At 39.9% G+C, this 19,226-nt stretch overlaps 1 protein-coding gene across 9 annotated transcripts in view; it reads right to left on the reverse strand.

Annotated features, from left to right (window-relative positions):
- The window catches only part of LOC139747272 (DNA topoisomerase 2-binding protein 1-like), a 688,948-nt gene that overhangs the window by 257,817 nt on the left and 411,905 nt on the right, over positions 1–19,226 (reverse strand). For all 9 annotated transcript variants that reach the window (XM_071659369.1, XM_071659371.1, XM_071659377.1 and 6 more), the window contains exon 13: positions 16,814–17,779. In XM_071659369.1, coding sequence (XP_071515470.1) covers positions 16,814–17,779 — 966 coding nt within the window. The remainder of the gene's footprint in view (positions 1–16,813; positions 17,780–19,226) is intronic.

Below are 19,226 nucleotides of genomic sequence, written 5' to 3' on the forward strand. Positions count from 1 at the left end.
AAGGAGGGCAAGAAATAGAGTGAATTGGAGTCATGTGGTATACAGGGGTTGACGTGCTGTCAGTGGATTGAAGCAAGGCATGTGAAGCGTCTGGGGTAAACCATGGAAAGCTGTGTAGGTATGTATATTTGCGTGTGTGGACGTGTGTATGTACATGTGTATAGGGGGGGGGGGGTTGGGCCATTTCTTTCGTCTGTTTCCTTGCGCTACCTCGCAAACGCGGGAGACAGCGACAAAGTATAAAAAAAAAAAAAAAAAAAAAAAATATATATATATATATATATATATATATATATATATATATATATATATATATATATATATATATATATATACATATATATATATATATACATATATATATATATATATATATATATATATATATATATATATATATATATATATATATATATATACACATATGAAAAATGTAAGAATCATACATACATTACATACATACATACATTAAATAACATTACTAACCAGTCAATAATACAGTCAACCCCTTTTTTAATAAATTCCACTGCAATGCCGTCCAAACCCGCTGTCTTGCCGGCTTTCACCTTCCGGCCTTTACACCACATCCATCCTTTTACTACCTCTTCTCTGTTTACCAAATCATCCTCCATAACTCTCTCACTTTGCACACCACCTCGATCAAAACACCCTACATCTGCCACTCTATCATCAAACACATTCAACAAACCTTCAAAATACTCACTCCATCTCCTCACATCACCACTACTTGTTATCACCTCCCCATTAGCCCCCTTCACTGAAGTTCCTATTTGTTCCCTTGTCTTATGCACTTCATTTACCTCCTTCCAAAACATCTTTATATTCTCCCTAAAATTTGATGATCCTCTCTCACCCCAACTCTCATTTGCCCTCTTTTTCACCTCTTGCACCTTTCTCTTGACCTCCAGCCTCTTTCTTTTATACTTCTCCAAATCATTTGCATTATTTCCCTGCAAAAATCGTCTAAATTCCTCTCTCTTCTCTTTCACTAATAATCTTACTTCATCCCACCACTCACTACCCTTTCTAATCGGCCCACCTCCCAAGCTTCTCATGCCTAAAGCAACTTTTGAGCAAGCCATCACTGCTTCCCTAAATACATCCCATTCCTCTCCCACTCCCCTTACCTCTTTAAATATATATATATATATACCTGGGGATAGGGGAGAAAGAGTACTTCCCACACATTCCTCATATGTCATAAAAGGCGACTAAAGGGGACGGGAGTGGGCGGCTGGAGACCCTCCCCTTCTTGTATTTCAACTTTCTACATGGGGAAACAGGAGTCATAAGGGGAGTGCTCATCCTCCTCGAAGGCTCAGAGTGGGGTGTCTAAATGTGAGTGGAAGTAACCAAGATGAGAAAAAAGGAGAGATAGGGAGAATGTTTGAGGAAAGGAACCTGGACTTTTGGCTCTGAGTGAAACAAGGCTCAAGGGTAAAGGGGAGGAGTAGTTTGGGAATGTATTGGGAGTAAAGTCAGGGGTTACTGAGAGGACAAGAGCAAGGGATGGAGTAGCACTACTTCTGAAACAGGAGTGGTGGGAGTATGTGATAGAGTATAACAAAGTAAACTCTACATTGATATGGGTAAAACTGAAAGTGGATGGAAAGAGATGGGTGATTATTGGTGCATATGCACCTGGGCATGAGAAGAAAGATCATGAGAGGCAAGTGTTTTGGGAGCAGCTGAGTGAGTGTGTTAGGATTTTTGATGCACAAGACTGGATTATAGTTATGGGTGATTTGAATGCAAAGGTGAGTAACGTGGCAGTTGAGGAAATGGCAGTTGAGGGAATAATTGGTGGACATGGAATGTTCAGTGTAGTAAATGGAAATGGTGAAGAGCTTGTAGATTTATGTGCTGAAAAAGGACTGGTGATTGGGAATACTTGGTTTAAAAAGAGAGATATACATAAGTATAAGTATGTAAGTGGGAGAGATGGCCAGATAACTTTATTGGATTACGTGTTAATTGATAGGCGCGCAAAAGAGAGACTTTTGGGTGATAATGTGCTGAGAGGTGCAACTGGAGGGATGTCTGCTCATTATCTTGTGGAAGCGAAGGTGAAGATTTGTAGAGGTTTTCAGAAAATAAGAATGTTGGGGTGAAGAGAGTGGTGAGAGTAAGTGAGCTTGGGAAGGGGACTTGTGTGAGGAAGTACCAGGAGAGACTGAGTACAGAATGGAAAAAGGTGATAACAAAGGACATAAGGGTTGTGGGGGAGGAATGGGATGTATTTAGGGAAGCAGTAATGGATTGCGCAAATGATGCTTGTGGCATGCGAAGCGTGGGAGGTGGGCAGATTAGAAAGGGTAGTGAGTGGTGGGATAAAGAAATAAGAGAATTAGTGAAAGAGAAGAGAGAGGCATTTGGATGATTTTTGCAGGGAAATAATGCAAATGAGTGGGAGATGTATAAAAGAATGAGGCAGGATTCAAGAGAAAGGTGGAAGAGGTGAAAAAGAGGGCAAATGAGAGTTGGGTTGAGAGAGTATTATCAAATTTTAAGGAGAATAAAAAGATGTTTTGGAAGGAGGTAAATAAAGTGGTTAGACGAGGGAACAAATGGGAACTTCAGTGAAGGGGCCTAATGGGAAGGTGATAACAAGTAGTGGTAATGTGAGAAGGAGATGGAGTGAGTATTTTGAAGGTTTGTTGAATGTGTTTGATGAAAGAGTGGTAGATATAGGGTATTTTGGTCGAGGTGGTGTGGAAAGCGAGAGGGTTAGGGAATGTGATTTGGTAAACAGAGAAGAGGTAGTAAAAGCTTTGCAGAAGATGAAAGCCAGCAAGGCAGCGGGTTTAGATGGTAATGCAGTGGAATTTATTAAAAAAGGGGGTGACTGTATTGCTGACTGGTTGGTAAGGTTATTTAATGTATGTATGACTCATGGTGAGGTACCTGATGATTGGCGGAATGCATGCATAGTGCCATTGTACAAAGGCAAAGGGGCTAAAAGTGAGTGCTCAAATTACATAGGTATAAATTTATTGAGCATTCCTGGGAAATTATATGTGAGGGTATTGATTAAGAGGTTGAAGACATGTACAGAGCATCAGATTGAAAAAGAGCAGCATAGTTTCAGAAGTAGTAGAGGATGTGTGGATCAGGTGTTTGCTTTGAAGAATGTATGTGAGAAATACTTAGAAAAGCAAATGGACTTGTATGTGTCATTTATGGATCTGGAGAAGGCATATGATAGAGCTGATAGAGATGCTCTGTGGAAGGTATTAAGAATATATCGTGAGGGAGGCAAGTTGTTAGAAGCAGTGAAAAGTTTTTATCGAGGATATAAGGCATGTGTACGTGTAGGAAGAGAGGAAAGTGATTGGTTCTCAGTAAATGTAGGTTTGTGGCAGGGGTGTGCAATGTCTCCTTGGCTGTTTAATTTGTTTATGGATGGGGTTGTTAGGGAGGTGAATGCAAGAGTTTTGGAATGAGGGGCAAGTATGCAGTCTGTTGTGGATGAGAAAGCTTGGGAAGTGAGTCAGTTGTTGTTCGCTGATGATACAGCGCTGGTGGCTGATTCATGTGAGAAACTGCAGAAGCTGGTGACGGAGTTTGGTAAGGTGTAAGAAAGAAGAAAGTTGAGGGTAAATGTAAATACGAGCAATAGGGCAGCAATAAGAGGAATAGGTACAGTAGGATTGAGGGTCAAGTCAATTGGGAGGTAAGTTTGAATGGAGAAAAATGGAGGAAAGGAAGTGTTTTAGATATCTGGGAGTGGATTTGGCAGCGGATAGAACCATGGTAGCGGAAGTGAATCATAGGGTGGGGGAGGGGGGCAAAAACTCTGGGAGCCTTGAAGAATGTGTGGAAGTCGAGAACATTATCTCGGAAAGCAAAAATGGGTATGTTTGAAGGAATAGTGGTTCCAACAATGTTGTATGGATGCGAGGTGTGCGCTATGGATAGAGTTGTGCGCAGGAGGGAGGATGTGCTGGAAATGAGATGTTTGAGGACAATATGTGGTGTGAAGTGGTTTGATCGAGTAAGTAATAATAAGGTAAGAGAGATGTGTCGTAATAAAAAGAGTGTGGTTGAGAGAGCAGAGGAGGGTGTTTTGAAACGGTTTGGTCACATGGAGAGAATGAGAGACGAAAGATTGACCAAGAGGATATATGTGTCAGAGGTGGAGGGAACGAGAAGTGGGAGACCAATTTGGAGGTGGAAAGATGGAGTGTAAAAGATTTTGAGTGATCGGGGGCTGAACATGCAGGAGGGTGAAAGGCGTGCAAGGAATAGAGTGATTTGGAACGATGTGGTATACCGGGGTCGACTTGTTGTCAATGGATTGAACCAGGGAATGTGAAGCGTCTGGGGTAAACCATGGAATGTTCTCTGGGGCCTGGATGTGGAAAGGGAGCAGTGGTTTCGGTGCATTATTACATGACAGCTAGAGACTGAGTGTGAACGAATGGGGCCTTTGTTGTCTTTTCCTAGCGCTACCTCGCACACATGAGGGGGGAGGGGGTTGTTATTTCATGTGTGGCGAGGTGGCGATGGGAATGAATAAAGGCTGACAGTATGAATTATGTACATGTGTACATATGTATATGTCTGTGTGTGTATATATACATATACGTTGAGAAGTATAGGTTTGTATATTTGCGTGTGTGGACGCTTATGCATATACATGTGTATGTGGGTGGGTTGGGCCATTCTTTCGTCTGTTTCTTTGCGCTACCTCGATAACGCGGGAGACAGCGACAAAGCAAAATAAATAAATAAATATATATATATATATATATATTATCCCTGGGGATAGGGGATTAAGAGTACTTCCCACGTATTCCCTGCGTGTCGTAGAAGGCGACTAAAAGGGGAGGGAGCGGGGGGCTGGAAATCCTCCCCTCTCGTTTTTCTTTAATTTTCCAAAAGAAGGAACAGAGAATTGGGCCAGGTGAGGGTATTCCCTCAAAGGCCCAGTCCTCTGTTCTTAACGCTACCTCGCTAATGCGGGAAATGGCAAATGGTTTGAATGAAAGAAAATAAATGAAAATATATATATATATATATATATATATATATATATATATATATATATATATATATATATATATATATATATATATATATATATTATCCCTGGGGATAGGGGGAGAAAGAATACCTCCCACGTATTCCCTGCGTGTCGTAGAAGGCGACTAAAAGGGGAGGGAGCGGGGGGCTGGAAATCCTCCCCTCTCGTTTTTTTTAATTTTCCAAAAGAAGGAACAGAGAATTGGGCCAGGTGAGGGTATTCCCTCAAAGGCCCAGTCCTCTGTTCTTAACGCTACCTCGCTAATGCGGGAAATGGCGAATAGTTTGAAAGAAAAAGAAATATATATATATATACATATATTGTATTCTAACTTACTAAAAGGGGAAACAGAAGAAGGAGTCATGCAGGGAGTGCTCATTCTCCTCGAAGGCTCAGATTTGTGTGTCTAAATGTATGTGGAAGTAACCAAGATGAGAAAAAAGGAGAGATAGGTAGTATGTTTGGGAAAGGAACCTGGATGTTTTGGCTTTAAGTGAAACGAAGCTCAAATGTAAAGGGGAAGAGTGGTTTGGGAACCTTTTTGGAGTAAAGTCAGGGGTTGTTGAGAGGACAAGACCAAGAGAAGGAGTAGCACAACTCCTGAAACAGGAGTGGTAGGAGTATGTGATAGAGTGTAACAAAGTAAACTCTAGATTGATATGGGTAAAACTGGAAGTGGATGGAGACAGATGGGTGATTATTGGTGCCTATGCACCTAGGCATTAGAAGAAAGATCATGAGAGGCAAGTGTTTTGGGAGCAGCTGAGTAAGTGTTTTAATAGTTTTGATCCATGAAACCGGGTTATAGTGATGGGTGATTTGAATGCAAAGGTGAGTATTGTAACAGTTCAGGGAATAATTGGTGTACATGTTGTGTTCAGTGTTGTAAATGGAAATGGTTTAGAACTTGTAGATTTGTCTGCTAAAAAACGACTGGTGATTGGGAATACCTGGTTTAAAAAGATAGATATACAAAAGTATATGTATGTATGTAGGAGAGATGGCCAGAGAGCATTATTGGATTACGTGTTGATTGATAGGAGCACGAAAGAGAGACTTTTGGATGTAAATGTACTGAAAGGCACAACTGGAGGGATGTCTGATCATTGTCTTGTGGAGGCGAAGGTGAAGATTTGTAGAAGGTTTCAGAAAGGAAGAGAGAATGTTGGGGTGAAGAGAGTGGTGAGAGTAAGTAAGCTTGGGAAGGACACTTGTGCAAGGAAGTACCGGGAGAGACCGAGTGCAGATTGGAAAAAGGTGAGAGCACAGGACATAAGGGGAGTGGCGGAGGAATGGGATGTTTTTAGGGAAGCAGCGATGGCTTGCGCAAAAGATGCTTGTGGCATGAGAAGCGTGGGAGGTGGGGAAATTAGAAAGGGTAGTGAGTGGTGGGATGAACAAGTAAAATTATTAGAGAGAGGCATTTGGATGATTTTTACAGGGAAATAGTGCAAATGACTAGATGTATAAAAGAAAGAGGCAGGAGGTCAAGAGAAAGGTGCAAGAGATGAAAAACAGGGCAAATAAGAGTTGGGGTAAGAGTGTCATTACATTTCAGGGAGAATAAAAAGACATTTTGGAAGGAGGTAAATGAAGTAAGACAAAGCGAACAAATGGGACATCACTGAAGGGAGTTAATGGGGAGGTAATAACAAGTAGTGGTGATGTCAGAAGGAGATGGAGTGAATGTTTTGAAGGTTTGTTGAATGTGTTAGATGATAGATTGGCAGATATAGGGTGTTTTGGTCGAGGTGGTGTGCGAAGTGAGAGGGTTAGGGAGAATGATTTGGTAAAGAAAGTAGAGGTAGAAAAAGCTTTGCAGAAGATGAAAGGCAGCAAGGCAGCAGGATTGGATGGCATTGCAGTGGAATTTACTAAAAAGGAGGTGACTCTGTTGTTAACCAGTTGGTAAGGATATTCAGTGTATGTATGACTCATGGTGAAGTGCCTGACGATTGGCGGAATGCCTGCATAGTGCCATTGTACAAAGGTAAAGGGGATAAAGGTGAGTGCTCAAATTACATAGGTATAAGTTTGTTGAGCATTCTTGGGAAATTATGAGGGAGGGTATTGATTGAGAGGGTGAAGGCATGTACAGAGCTTCAGATTGGGGAAGAGCAGTGTGGTTTCACAAGTGGTAGAGGATGTGTGGATCAGGTGTTTGCTCTGCAGAATGTATGAGAGAAATACTTAGAGAACCATATGGATTTGTATGTAGCATTTATGGATCTGGAGATGGCATATGATAGAGTTGGTAGAAATGCTCTGTAGAAGGTATTAAGAATATATGGTGTGGGAGGCAAGTTGCTAGAAGCAGTGAAAAGTTTTTATCGAGGATGTAAGGCATGTGTACGAGTAGGAGGAGAGGAAAGAGATTGGTTCTCAGCGAAAGTTGGTTTGCGGCAGGGGTGCGAGATGTCTCCATGGTTGTTTAATTTGTTTACTGATGGGGTTGTTAGAGAGGTGAATGCAAGAGTTTTGGAGAGAGGGGCAAGTATGCAGTCTGTTGTGGGTGAGAGGCCTTGCGAAGTGAGTCAGTTGTTGTTTGCTGAGGATACAGTGCTGGTGGCTGATTCATGTGAGAAACTGCAGAAGCTGGTGACTGAGTTTAGTAAAGTGTGTGAAAAAAAAAAGCTGAAAGTAAATGTGAATAGAGCAAGGTTATTAAGTACAATAGGGTTGAGGGACAAGTCAACTGGGAGGTAAGTTTGAAAGGAGAAAAACTGGAGGAAGTGAAGCGTTTTAGATATCTGCGAGTGGATTTGGCAGCAAATGGAACCATGGAAGCGGAAGTGAGTCTCAGGGTGGGGGAGGGGACGAAAGTTCTGGAAGCGTTGAAAAATGTGTGGAAGGCAAGAACATTATCTCGGCAAGCAAAAATGGGTATGTTTGAAGGAATAGTGGTTCGACAATGTTATACAGTTATATGGTTGCGAGTTGTATGAAGGAGGGTGGATGTGTTGGAAATGAGTTGTTTGAGGACAATATGTGGTGTGGGGTGGTTTGATCAAGTAAGAAATGAAAGGGTAAGAGAGATGCGTGGAAATAAAAAGAGTGTGGTTGAGAGACCAGAAGAGGGTGTATTGAAATGGTTTGGTCATATGGAGAGTTTGAGTGAGGAAAGATTGACAAAGAGGATATATGTGTCAGAGGTGGAGGGAACGAGGAGAAGTGGGAGACTAAATTGGAGGTGGAAAGATGGAGTGAAAGAGATTTTGAGCGATCGGGGCCTTAACAAGCAGGAGGGAGAAAGGCGTGCAAGGAATAGAGTGAATTGGAACGATGTGGTATACTGGGGTTGACATGCTGTCAATGGATTGAACTAGGGCATGTGAAGCGTCTGGGGTAAACCATGGAAAGTTTTGTGGGGCCTGGATGAGGAAAGGGAGCTGTGGTTTTGGTGCATATATGACAGCTAGAGATTGTGTGAACAAATATGGCCATTGTTGTCTTTTCCTAGCACTACTTCGCGCGAATGCGGGGGAGGGGGTTGTCATTCCATGTGTGGTGGGGTGGCAATGGGAATGAATGAAGTAAGTATGAATTATGTACATGTGTATATATGTTTATGTCTGTGTACGTATATATATGTATACGTTGAAATGTATAGGTATGTATATGTACATGTGTGGACATGTATGTATGTACATGTGTATGTGGGTGGGTTGGGCCATTCTTTGATCTGTTTCCTTGCACTACCTCACTAACGCGGAAGACAGAGACAAAGTATGAAAAAAATAATATAAACATATATATGTGTGTGTGTGTGTGTGTGTGTGTGTGTGTGTGTGTGTGTGTGTGTGTATGAGTAGATGGGCCATTCTTCATGTGTTTCCTGGTACTACCTCACTGACGAGGGAAAGGGCAATCAAGTATAATGAAAAAAAAATCAGTATTAAGAACACTATGCACTTCTCCCCAATAATTACTTATTTGTACTATACATGGAGGGAGTTTTACTGTCATGGAGCCCCATCTCTACAACGTTCATTACTATGGGAGTTTTATACTCGTGGAGCGCCATCTCTTCAACATTCTTTACTATCACACAATTTCTTAAATTCATGTATGCTGTCTGCATTAACCTTGTATGTCTAAATGGGCCATCTTCCTCTATTTCTTGAAACTTCCGGCCATCTTTCACTAAGAGAGCCAATCTTCAACCTCTTATGCCTTCTTCTTACCTCTTTTTTATCATGTTCCCCTCTCAGCAGAATAGGCGAGATTTCAACTCTTTAGTCGGCTTTGTTTCCTTGATTCCAAAAATAACAAGTGCACTTTCCCATATGTGATCACAAAGGCCACATTCGTTCACGCTCAGTCTCTAGCTATCATGTGTAATGCACTGGAACCACAGCTCCCTTTCCACATCCAAGCACAATAAAACTTTCCATGGTTTACCTCAGAGGCTTCACACGCCCTGGTTCAATCCAGTGACAGCACATCAACCCCAGTATACCACATCATTCCAATTCACTCTATTCCTTGCATGCCTTTCACCCTCCTGCATGTTCAGGCCCCAATCGCTCAAAATCTTTTTCACTCCATCCTTCCACCTCCAATTTGGTCTCCCACTTCTCCTTGTTCCCTCCACCTCTGACACATATATCCTCTTTGTCAATCTTTCCTCACTCATTCTCTCCATTTGACCAAACCATTTCAATACACTCTCTTCTGCTCTCTCAACCACACTCTTTTTATTACCGCACATCTCTCTTACCCTTTCATTACTTACTTGAAGAAACCACCTCACATCTCAAACATCTCATTTCCAACACATCCGCCCTCCTCCGCACAACCCTATCTATAGCCCATGCCTCACAACCATATAACATTGTTGGAACCACTATTCCTTCAAACATACCCATTTTTGCTCTCCGAGATAACATTCTCGCCTTCCACACATTCTTCAAGGCTCCCAGAATCTTCGCCCCCTCCACCACCCTGTGACTCACTTCCACTTTCATGGTTCCATTCACTGCTAAATCCACTCCTAGATATCTAAAACAGTTCACTTCCTCCAGCTTTCTCCATTCAAACTTACCTCACAACTGGCTTGTCCCTCCACCCTACTGAATCTAATAACCTTGCTCTTATTCACACTTACTCTCAGCTTTCTTCTTTCACACACTTTACCAAACTCAGTCACCAGCTTCTGCAGTTTCTCCATCAATATCTAAATACAATACCTTCAGTCTGATGTTACCGTGCTGCCCTTGTGGTGCTGGCAGGGTTGCTCCATCTTCTTGCCTCATTTGGCATCTCCAATTTTTTTTGTCTTCTGGCTGTGTTCTTTGTGTCTCTTCCTCTTTCTTTATCACCTTTGATAAATACCTCACTGAATTTCAACTTGTCTTTAATTCTCTTAGCTTTCCTAAATACCTAAAGGTTAGATGACCTCCAGTCAAAAATATGCATATGAGGTCATCCCTCATGTCTTGAATATATCCATTAATTCATCTCCTTCCTTTCATTACTGAGATTCTGTCTTGCAATAATAATCTTGTTTCTCCTTTCTTCCTTTACATGGAGGGAGTTTACACTAATGTTGCCCCATCCCTTAACCTGGATTCGAATAAACATCCACAAACACGTACACCAATAACAGGTACCCATTTATCAACCAGCCCCTAGGGGAAGATGAACATCTGAGTCAGATGCATACTGAATGGCAGACCCAAGATTCAAACCCACTTGGGCCTAACCTCTGGCAAGCCTGTACTGACTCATGGTCAATAGCTAACCACTACATCAAGGGGGCCCATGTGTGTGTAATCAATTGCCTGTTTGTACTGTATGGGGATGGAGTTCCACATTCACGAGACCCAATCTCTTAAACACCCTCTACTATCACAAAACCTCTTAAATTTCTATATGCTGTCTTCATTAACCATGTCTTCTTTCATTTCATTCCATACTATACTATACTATACTATACTATACTATACTATACTATACTATACTATACTATACTATACTATACTATACTATACTATACTATAAAATTACTTTTTCACATCTTTTTATATAAAGTTTCTTGCTTAATTTCATGTAATGTCCTCTAGTTGTTCTACCTCTATCAATCTCAAAGAACTGTTCACTGTTTACATCATCATTCTGTTTCAAAAACATAAAACTAGTGATCAGGTCAACTCTTCTTTCTTCTTCAAGGTGGGTAAATTTAGGGCCTCTAGCTCTCTTAATTCTGGTAATATCTTTGTTGCTCTTCCTGGGACCTTCTCTTTTAACTCTTTGAGTTTCTTTAGGTGTGGTGAACAAACTTGAGGATTATTCTAGTCTTGACCATATGTCTGATGTGAGTAATTTGCTGAATATTTCCTTATCCATAAGCTTGAATGTCATTCTTAATTTTGCTAGGACACAGTTAGCATGCTTAGCTATTCTTCAAAGGTGGGATTATCATTCTTAACTATTCTCTAAAGATGGGGTTATCATTCTTAACTATGATCCAAAGGTGGGACTCTGGTGGCAGGTTTGGGGCAATATGAACTTCCAAGATTTCTCACATGCCTAAACTTTCTTTCACTGTGAACCATGCTCATTACATTTACTCAAGTTAAACTGGATCTGCTATGTATCAGACTTATTTTGAAGCTTGACATGATCTACCATGTATCAGACTTATTTTGAAGCTCGTCAATGTCCCCTTGTACTGTGATGCAGTCCTCCAAACACTTGTGTACATGCATGTGTGCATGCATGCTAGCGCCCGCGCGAGTGTGTTGTTATTTACTTCTTTTTCTTTCATACTTGATTGCCATTTCCCATGTCAATGGAGTAGTACCAGGGACTGATGAAGAAAAGGCCTCTTTCACTCACATCCATTCTCTACCCAACATGTGTAATGTACTGAAACCTCAGTACCCCTACCCACAACCAGGCCCCAAAGACCTTTCTATGGTTTCCCCCAGCTGCTTCATATGCCATGACTTAGTCCAATGGCATTTCATTTAATCCTATATACCATATTGCTCCAATTAGCTTTATTCCATGCTTGCCTTTCACCCTGCTACCCCTCTGTGATATAGCTTCTTAGTACAACAGATGATTCTTCATGTGATTTTTATGCGATATTCTATAATTCTTATACTTTTTAACCTTGAACTGAGCTTCTAGCCATAAAGAATTTCTTTTTGCATCATGTATACAATTTGACAATAAAGACATCTTATCTTACCTTAAGGCCCTAAATCACTAAAAATAATTTTCACTCCATCTTCCATTTCCAATATGGTCTCCCCCTTCTTGTCCCCTCCACTTCTGACATGTATACCCTCTTCGTCAACCTCTCCAAACTCATTTGCTTCATATGTTTAAACCGTTTCAGCCCCCCTCTTAAGCCCTCTTAATCATATTCTTATTACAACACCTCTGTTACTCCCTCGGTACTTTCTAAATCGACCCTACTCATACCACAAACTGTTCTTACACATATCACTTCCAAAACATCCATCCTCTTCTATTTACTCCCATCTAAAGCCCATGCCTATCATACATAAAATATTGTTGGGCTACCGTACCTTAAAACATCCCCATTTATGCCCTCCCAGGTAATGATCTTATTTTCTACACATTTCACATCTCTAAAGACCTTTGATTCCTCATCTACCCACAACTCATCTCCACTTCCTTTTGCTGTCATGTCCATTCCCAGGCATCTAAAACATTTCACTTCCTCCAAATTTACTCCATTCAAACTCACTCCCCAGTTAACCTGTCTCTCAGTTCTGCTAAATGTAACAGCCTTGGTTTTATTCACATTTATCTCAACTTTTTCCTTTCATATGCTCTCCCAAGCTCAGTCTCTAACTTTCGCAGTTTTTCAACTCAAATCTTCCACCAATACCGAGTTGTTACCAAACAACAATTGACTCACTTCCCATTTCTTCCCCCCTACAAACTGCATAACTGAACCTCCCTCCAAGACACCTTGCACTTAAATACCTCAACACTCCATCCATAAACAAATCAAACAGCCATGGTGATATCATGCTGCTTTGCTGCAGACCCAACCTTCCCCTGGAACCAGTCACCCTACCCTTAACTTACTTGGACATTTGCCTTACTCACAAAGCATCTCTATCAATCTTTTCTTATCCTTCTTCCAAATCCATAAATAACATATACAAATCCTTATTTCTTTTCGCATATCTCACACATTTTCAAATCAAACATCTGATCCACACATCTTCTATCACTCCTGAAACCACACTGTTCCTCCACAATATGATGCTCTGTGCATACCATCTCCTTCTCAATAACCATCTCTCCCATATAACTTACTAGTTACAATCATCAAATTTATCCATATGTAATCTAAAAAGTTTCCTAATTTCTGAAACCCTCTACAAATCTTCACCCTTGCCTCCACAAAGTAATGATCAGACATCCCACCCACTGCCCTTCTCAGCTTACTCACAACCAAGAGTCTCACTTTTGCATGCCTATCAATTAGTATGTGGTCCAATAATGGCCCCATACTACCTTTTCTACTCACCCACACATACTTATGTATGTCCCTTTCTGTAAACTAGGTATTCTCAATTATCAGTCCTTTTTCAGCAAACAACTCCACCAGTTGTTCACCAATTTAATTCACCTTGCTGAATACCCTATGCCCCCAATTTATAACTTCAACTGCAATACTAATCACTTTTGCTTTTAAGTCATTCATCATTAATAATAAGGCTCTTGCATTAAAACAGCTGACACACCCACTCAGCTGCTCCCAGAACACTCACCTCTCTTCATCTTTCTCTCATGGCCAGGTGCATAAGCACTAATAATCATTCATATCTTATAATCCACTTTCAAATCAGTCATCAGATCCACAAATGCCACATACAAATCCTTCTGTTTCTTTCAGTATTTCTCACACATTCTTCATATCAAACATCTGAGCCACATATCTTCCACCACTCCTGAAATCACACTGTTCATCCCCAATCTGATGCTCTGTGCATGCCATCTCCTTCCCAATAACCACCCCTTCCATATAACTTACCAATTACACTAACACACTTATCCATATGTAATCTGAAAAGTTTCCTCTTCTCTGAAAACATCTACAAATTTTCACCTTTGCCTCCACCAGGTAATGATCAGACATCCCATCCGCTACCCTTCTTAGCTCATTCACAACCAAGAGTCTCTCTTTTGCATGATCATCAATTAGTATGCAATCCAGTGATGCCCCCATACTACCTTTTCTATTCACCCACATATTTATGTCCCTCTTTGTAAACCAGGTATTCCCAGTCGACAATCCTTTATCAGCAAACAACTCCACAAGCTGTTCACCAATTTCATATACCTTACTGAAAACCCTATGTCCCACATCCATACCTACAACTGCAATATCAATCACTTTTGCATTAAATCACCCATCACTAATAATCAGACTCTTGCATCAAACAGCTGAAAAACACTTGCCTCTCTTTACATTTATTTTCAAGGTCAGGAGCATAAGCGCTAATAACCACGCATTTCTTATAATCCACTTCTACATCAGTCATCAGTCTGGAGCTCACTTCCTTACACTCTTTCATACATTCCCACAACTACTTCAGCAGTAGTGCTGCCCTTTCCATGGTTTTTGCCTCACCCTGACCCCTGACTTTATCCCTGAGACATTTGGTTTCTACCTCACACTGACCCCTGACTTTACCCCTGACATTTTCAAACCATTCTATTCCCCCTTACTCCTATGAGCTTTGTTTCACTCTGAGCTTGATCATCCAGGTTCCTTTCCTCAAACATACTAATTGTATCTCCTCTCTTCCCATCTTTCTTACATACAAATGCATTAAGACACCAAAGCTTGAGCCTTCAAGAAGGATGAGCGCTCCTCATCTGGCTCTTTCTTTTGTTCCATCTCTTAGAAATCGAAACTGAAGAAGGGGTAACTTACCAGCGTTTGACTCCTACCCCTCTTCATCACATTCTATAATACACATGGGAAGACGTGTATAATTCTCTCTTCTATCCTTAGGGACAGGGGAGGAGGTTTTACATTCTTGGAGTCCCCTCTCTTGAATGTTTCCCAGTGTCAGAGAGTCTTCTAAATTCATTTATGGTGTCTGCATTAACCACCTCCTCTATCAACCTATTCCATTCATCCATCACTCTAATACTATAAAATACTTCCTCACATCTTTCATAGAGTCTTGTGCAATTTCATATCCTGTCCTCTGATTATATCCCTACATCTCGAACAACTGTTCACTGTCTACATCATCGATCTGTTAAAACTTAAAGATTGTGATCAAGTCACACTTCACTTTCAAAGGTGGACAATCAAAAGCCTCTAGTACCTATTTGTACTGTATGGGGAGGGAGCTTTACATTCACAGAGCCCCCATCTCTTAAACATTCTCTACGATCATAAAACTTCTTAAATTTAAGAATAATATTTGCATATGCAATGACTTGTTTGTACATATATTTGTGGGGCCCCATCTCCTTTACATTCTCTACTATCATATAATTTCTTAAATCTAAGTATGCTGTCTGCATCAACCATGTCATCAGTCACTCTTTTACATTCATCCACCACTTATACTATAAAGGTATTTCTTTACATCCTGCATTAACCATGTCATCAGTCATTCTTTTACATTCATCCACCACTCATACTATAAAGGAATTTCTTTACATCCTTTTTGATAAGTTTCTTATTCAATTTCATGTTCTCTTGTTGCTCTATAACTACATCTCTTGAAGAACTGTCCACTTATCCATGTCAAAGATCTGTTTTAAAAACTTACAAAGTGATAATCAGGTTACCTTCCCCCATTTATTCTCTTCCAAGGTGGGAAAATCTAAAGCCTCCAGCCTTTCCAGGTAGCTTAGTTCTCTTAATTTCAATACTGTCTTTGTTGACCTCCTCTAAACTTTGTCTATTAGCTCTTTATGCTTCTCTAGGTGAGGTGACCAAACCTGTGATGCACATTCTAGTTTTGGTCTTGTGTAGCAAATAAAAAGCTTGCTAAAATTTTCCTTATCCACATACTTGAAATCTTTTCTGATATTTGCCAGCACACACTTTGTCTCTGTAACAATTCTACTCATACATGACACTGGCAACATATCAGGGATGATATAAATTCATGAGTCCTACTCAAACACAGAATCCTGAAGCTTATTTTGTGTAGATCATAATCATAAAGAGGCCTTCCTTCGCTCTGTCCCATCCTCAATCCTTTACATCTGCTTAGGATGATTTTCATGTACCATGTGTCAGACAAACTTTGAAGTCTGTTTAGGTCCCCATGTAAGCTGAAGTAATCCTCCTCCCACATAATTTTTGCATAGTTCACAAACATATTCAAGTAGGAGTCTACACCTTGTGTGTGTGTGTGTGTGTGTGTGGTGACTCCTCTCGAAAATCAGGGGATTATTTACAAGACTGATTGATTTACAATTATCTGCCACATCAACAAAGGTCATAAGCAGCATAGTGTGGGTTTTTTGAAAATCAAAGCATCTGTAATACTAAAATAATAAAAACTATAAATAACTCTTCTTAGAAATAAAAATATGGGATGATTAAAATGCAAAACAATAAAAACCTTACCTTAATATTTAAAATCTATTAGAAATAAACTATACCTAATAGAAAATACTGATTTCCTTCAGGAAAACAATCAAATTTAAAACCACTGTTTTCTCCCAGTACACTCATAAGTATAAATGGGAAGGGTTGAAAACTTTTTCCACAAAATATATGTTTTTAAAGGCACTCACCTGGTTGTGTTTCAACTTGCAATGGCTCAGTTGGTGTATGTCGCAATCGATCATTAACAGACCTACTTCTGGTTAAACTAGAACTCCTCCTGCCTGAACCAGTAACAGTTGCTAAGGCCTCAATCTCCTCCAACTGTTTTGATAGTGCAATTTTTTTCTGCTCTTCTCTCAGATTTTCTGGACCATCACTGTCATTTTCATGACTTTGACTTACTTCTTGCTCCTCTTCCTCATCATCCAATTCCTCTTTATTGTCAGGAATTGTTCCAAACAGATTTTTCTTTTTTACTTGACTTTTTTTTGTGAGAGAAGTGGACTTGGCACTAACAACTGAGAGCGACATTTTTGGATTATGAGTATGTGGAAACAATAGTTCATCTATTTTTACTTTCTCATCATGACACATCCACACCCACTCAGGAGAAACAATTATCTTTCCTTGTTCTCTAGCTAGTCTAAACTCTTTATTTGTGTCATTACTCCTTCCCTGGAAAATAAAGTGGGTAACTGTATGGTCATAAGCCCAGCGATAATCTCCTCCTAGTTCAGCCACCGCCTGATACAAAGTTCTCTGCTGATCTTGTAACTTACGGGCTGCACAAATAACAACACCTGTCAATGGACCCTGGATGTCAGATGCAACTGTTTTATCATTTTCACCTTCAGTGATTAAAGCTTTTTCATCAGTCCCATCTTTCTTTAACCAAACAGGATCTTTCACTTTGTAATTTTGTACTGTTTCCTTAACATCATCACAGAACCTTTTGTAATACACCTCTATAGGAGTTCCTGGAGTTACTCTGCGCTTGACTGGTGGTGGTTCAGGAAGAGCATCTATGAGGCGTTTGAATCCTTTCCTTATGCGGGAAGAAGGATTAGGGTACCATGTGCTTCCATATGGGGTGTCTGGAGTTGGCATTTCAGAAAGGCTATCATTGCCTTTGGGCACACCAGGTGTTGGATAAACTGAAAACATGAAAAAATATAAGTAAAATAAAAATGAGTAGTTTATATAATTCTATACAGCATGGTCTTCGATGTATCAGTAGCTAGGAGCCTTAAGAAGATTTTTCTCAAGTATACTTCCTGAACAATAAAGTAATCTGTAACAACCTTCCACTCAACTGTCTGAGTCCTCTCATTTCATTTTAAGGTTAGTACATTTTTTTAAAATACATTACTTAAACATTCTGCTTTCAAATTTCTCAAATTTCCTTCTATGTCTAAACTATATATCTGAAAACTATTTTCTCCCATTCTAACCCCAATCAGAAGATGTTCAAGTATTAGGTGAATAATGAGGCTAATCTGATCAACAACAATTACTGTCTACATAATTCTCACCTCTCCTGCTATAAATTCATTATTCTATGTCAAAAACTACTTCTTAGGATATTAGAGAATAGCTTTTTTCCCTATAATATTCATCATTATCATATTTGGTTTATTCCACCCATTATCTTATAAACTTTTGGTCTTACATTCCACTTTCAATTTCTGTCTTCTATCCTCATAATACACGGTGGGTGCAAAACTCTACAGCTAACAACACATTAGCATCCATATATTTTTTTAATACCTCGTTGCCTTTTCTGCAAAGCAAAAATGGCCTCATTTACAAATGTTTTCTCTCTAGTTGTCATAAATAACATAATGAAAACAAAGTTTGAAGAGGAACACAAGGAAATTCAAACAGGAACAGACCATTAGGCCCTTTCGATGCTGTTTGTGATAATAGAAGAGACCAGAAACTCACAGATTCTCAAGGTAAAAGCAAAAAGACATACAGATAATTTAAAGAGAAAAGCCTGCAAATTGTCAATATGACTAAGCAGGTACAAATAAATTTACCTATTGACTTGCAACAAAATATTCATTAAATTTATTTTCAAATGTATCCATAGCACTCTCACTGAGAAACAGGAGACCAAATTAGAGGTGGAAGGATTCAGTGAAAAAAGTTTTGAGTGATTGGAGCCTGAACATATGTGCGTTCATGGGCGTTTATGCATATATATGCGTGAATATTAGTGGATGGGTCACTGTTCATCTGTTTCCTGGTACTACCTCACTGAAGCAGGAAGTGGCAATTAAGTTGTGATGTTTAATATACATTATTTTTTGGTTTTATCATACTTGATTGCAGTTTCTCATGTCACCGAGGTAGCGCCAGGAAACAGACGAAGAATGGCCTATCCCCTCATACACACATATATATACATATACACCTATACATACACATATACATATATATACATATCAACATATACAAAAAAATGCATATACATATTTATACTTGCTTGCCTTCATCCATTTCTGATGCTACCCTACCCCACAGGAAACAGCATCACTACCCCCTGCTTCAGTGAGGTAGTGCCAGAAAAACAGACAAAAAAGGCCACATTCATTCACT

This window comes from Panulirus ornatus, chromosome 68, assembly GCF_036320965.1.
Source record: "Panulirus ornatus isolate Po-2019 chromosome 68, ASM3632096v1, whole genome shotgun sequence".
NCBI lineage: Eukaryota > Metazoa > Arthropoda > Malacostraca > Decapoda > Palinuridae > Panulirus > Panulirus ornatus.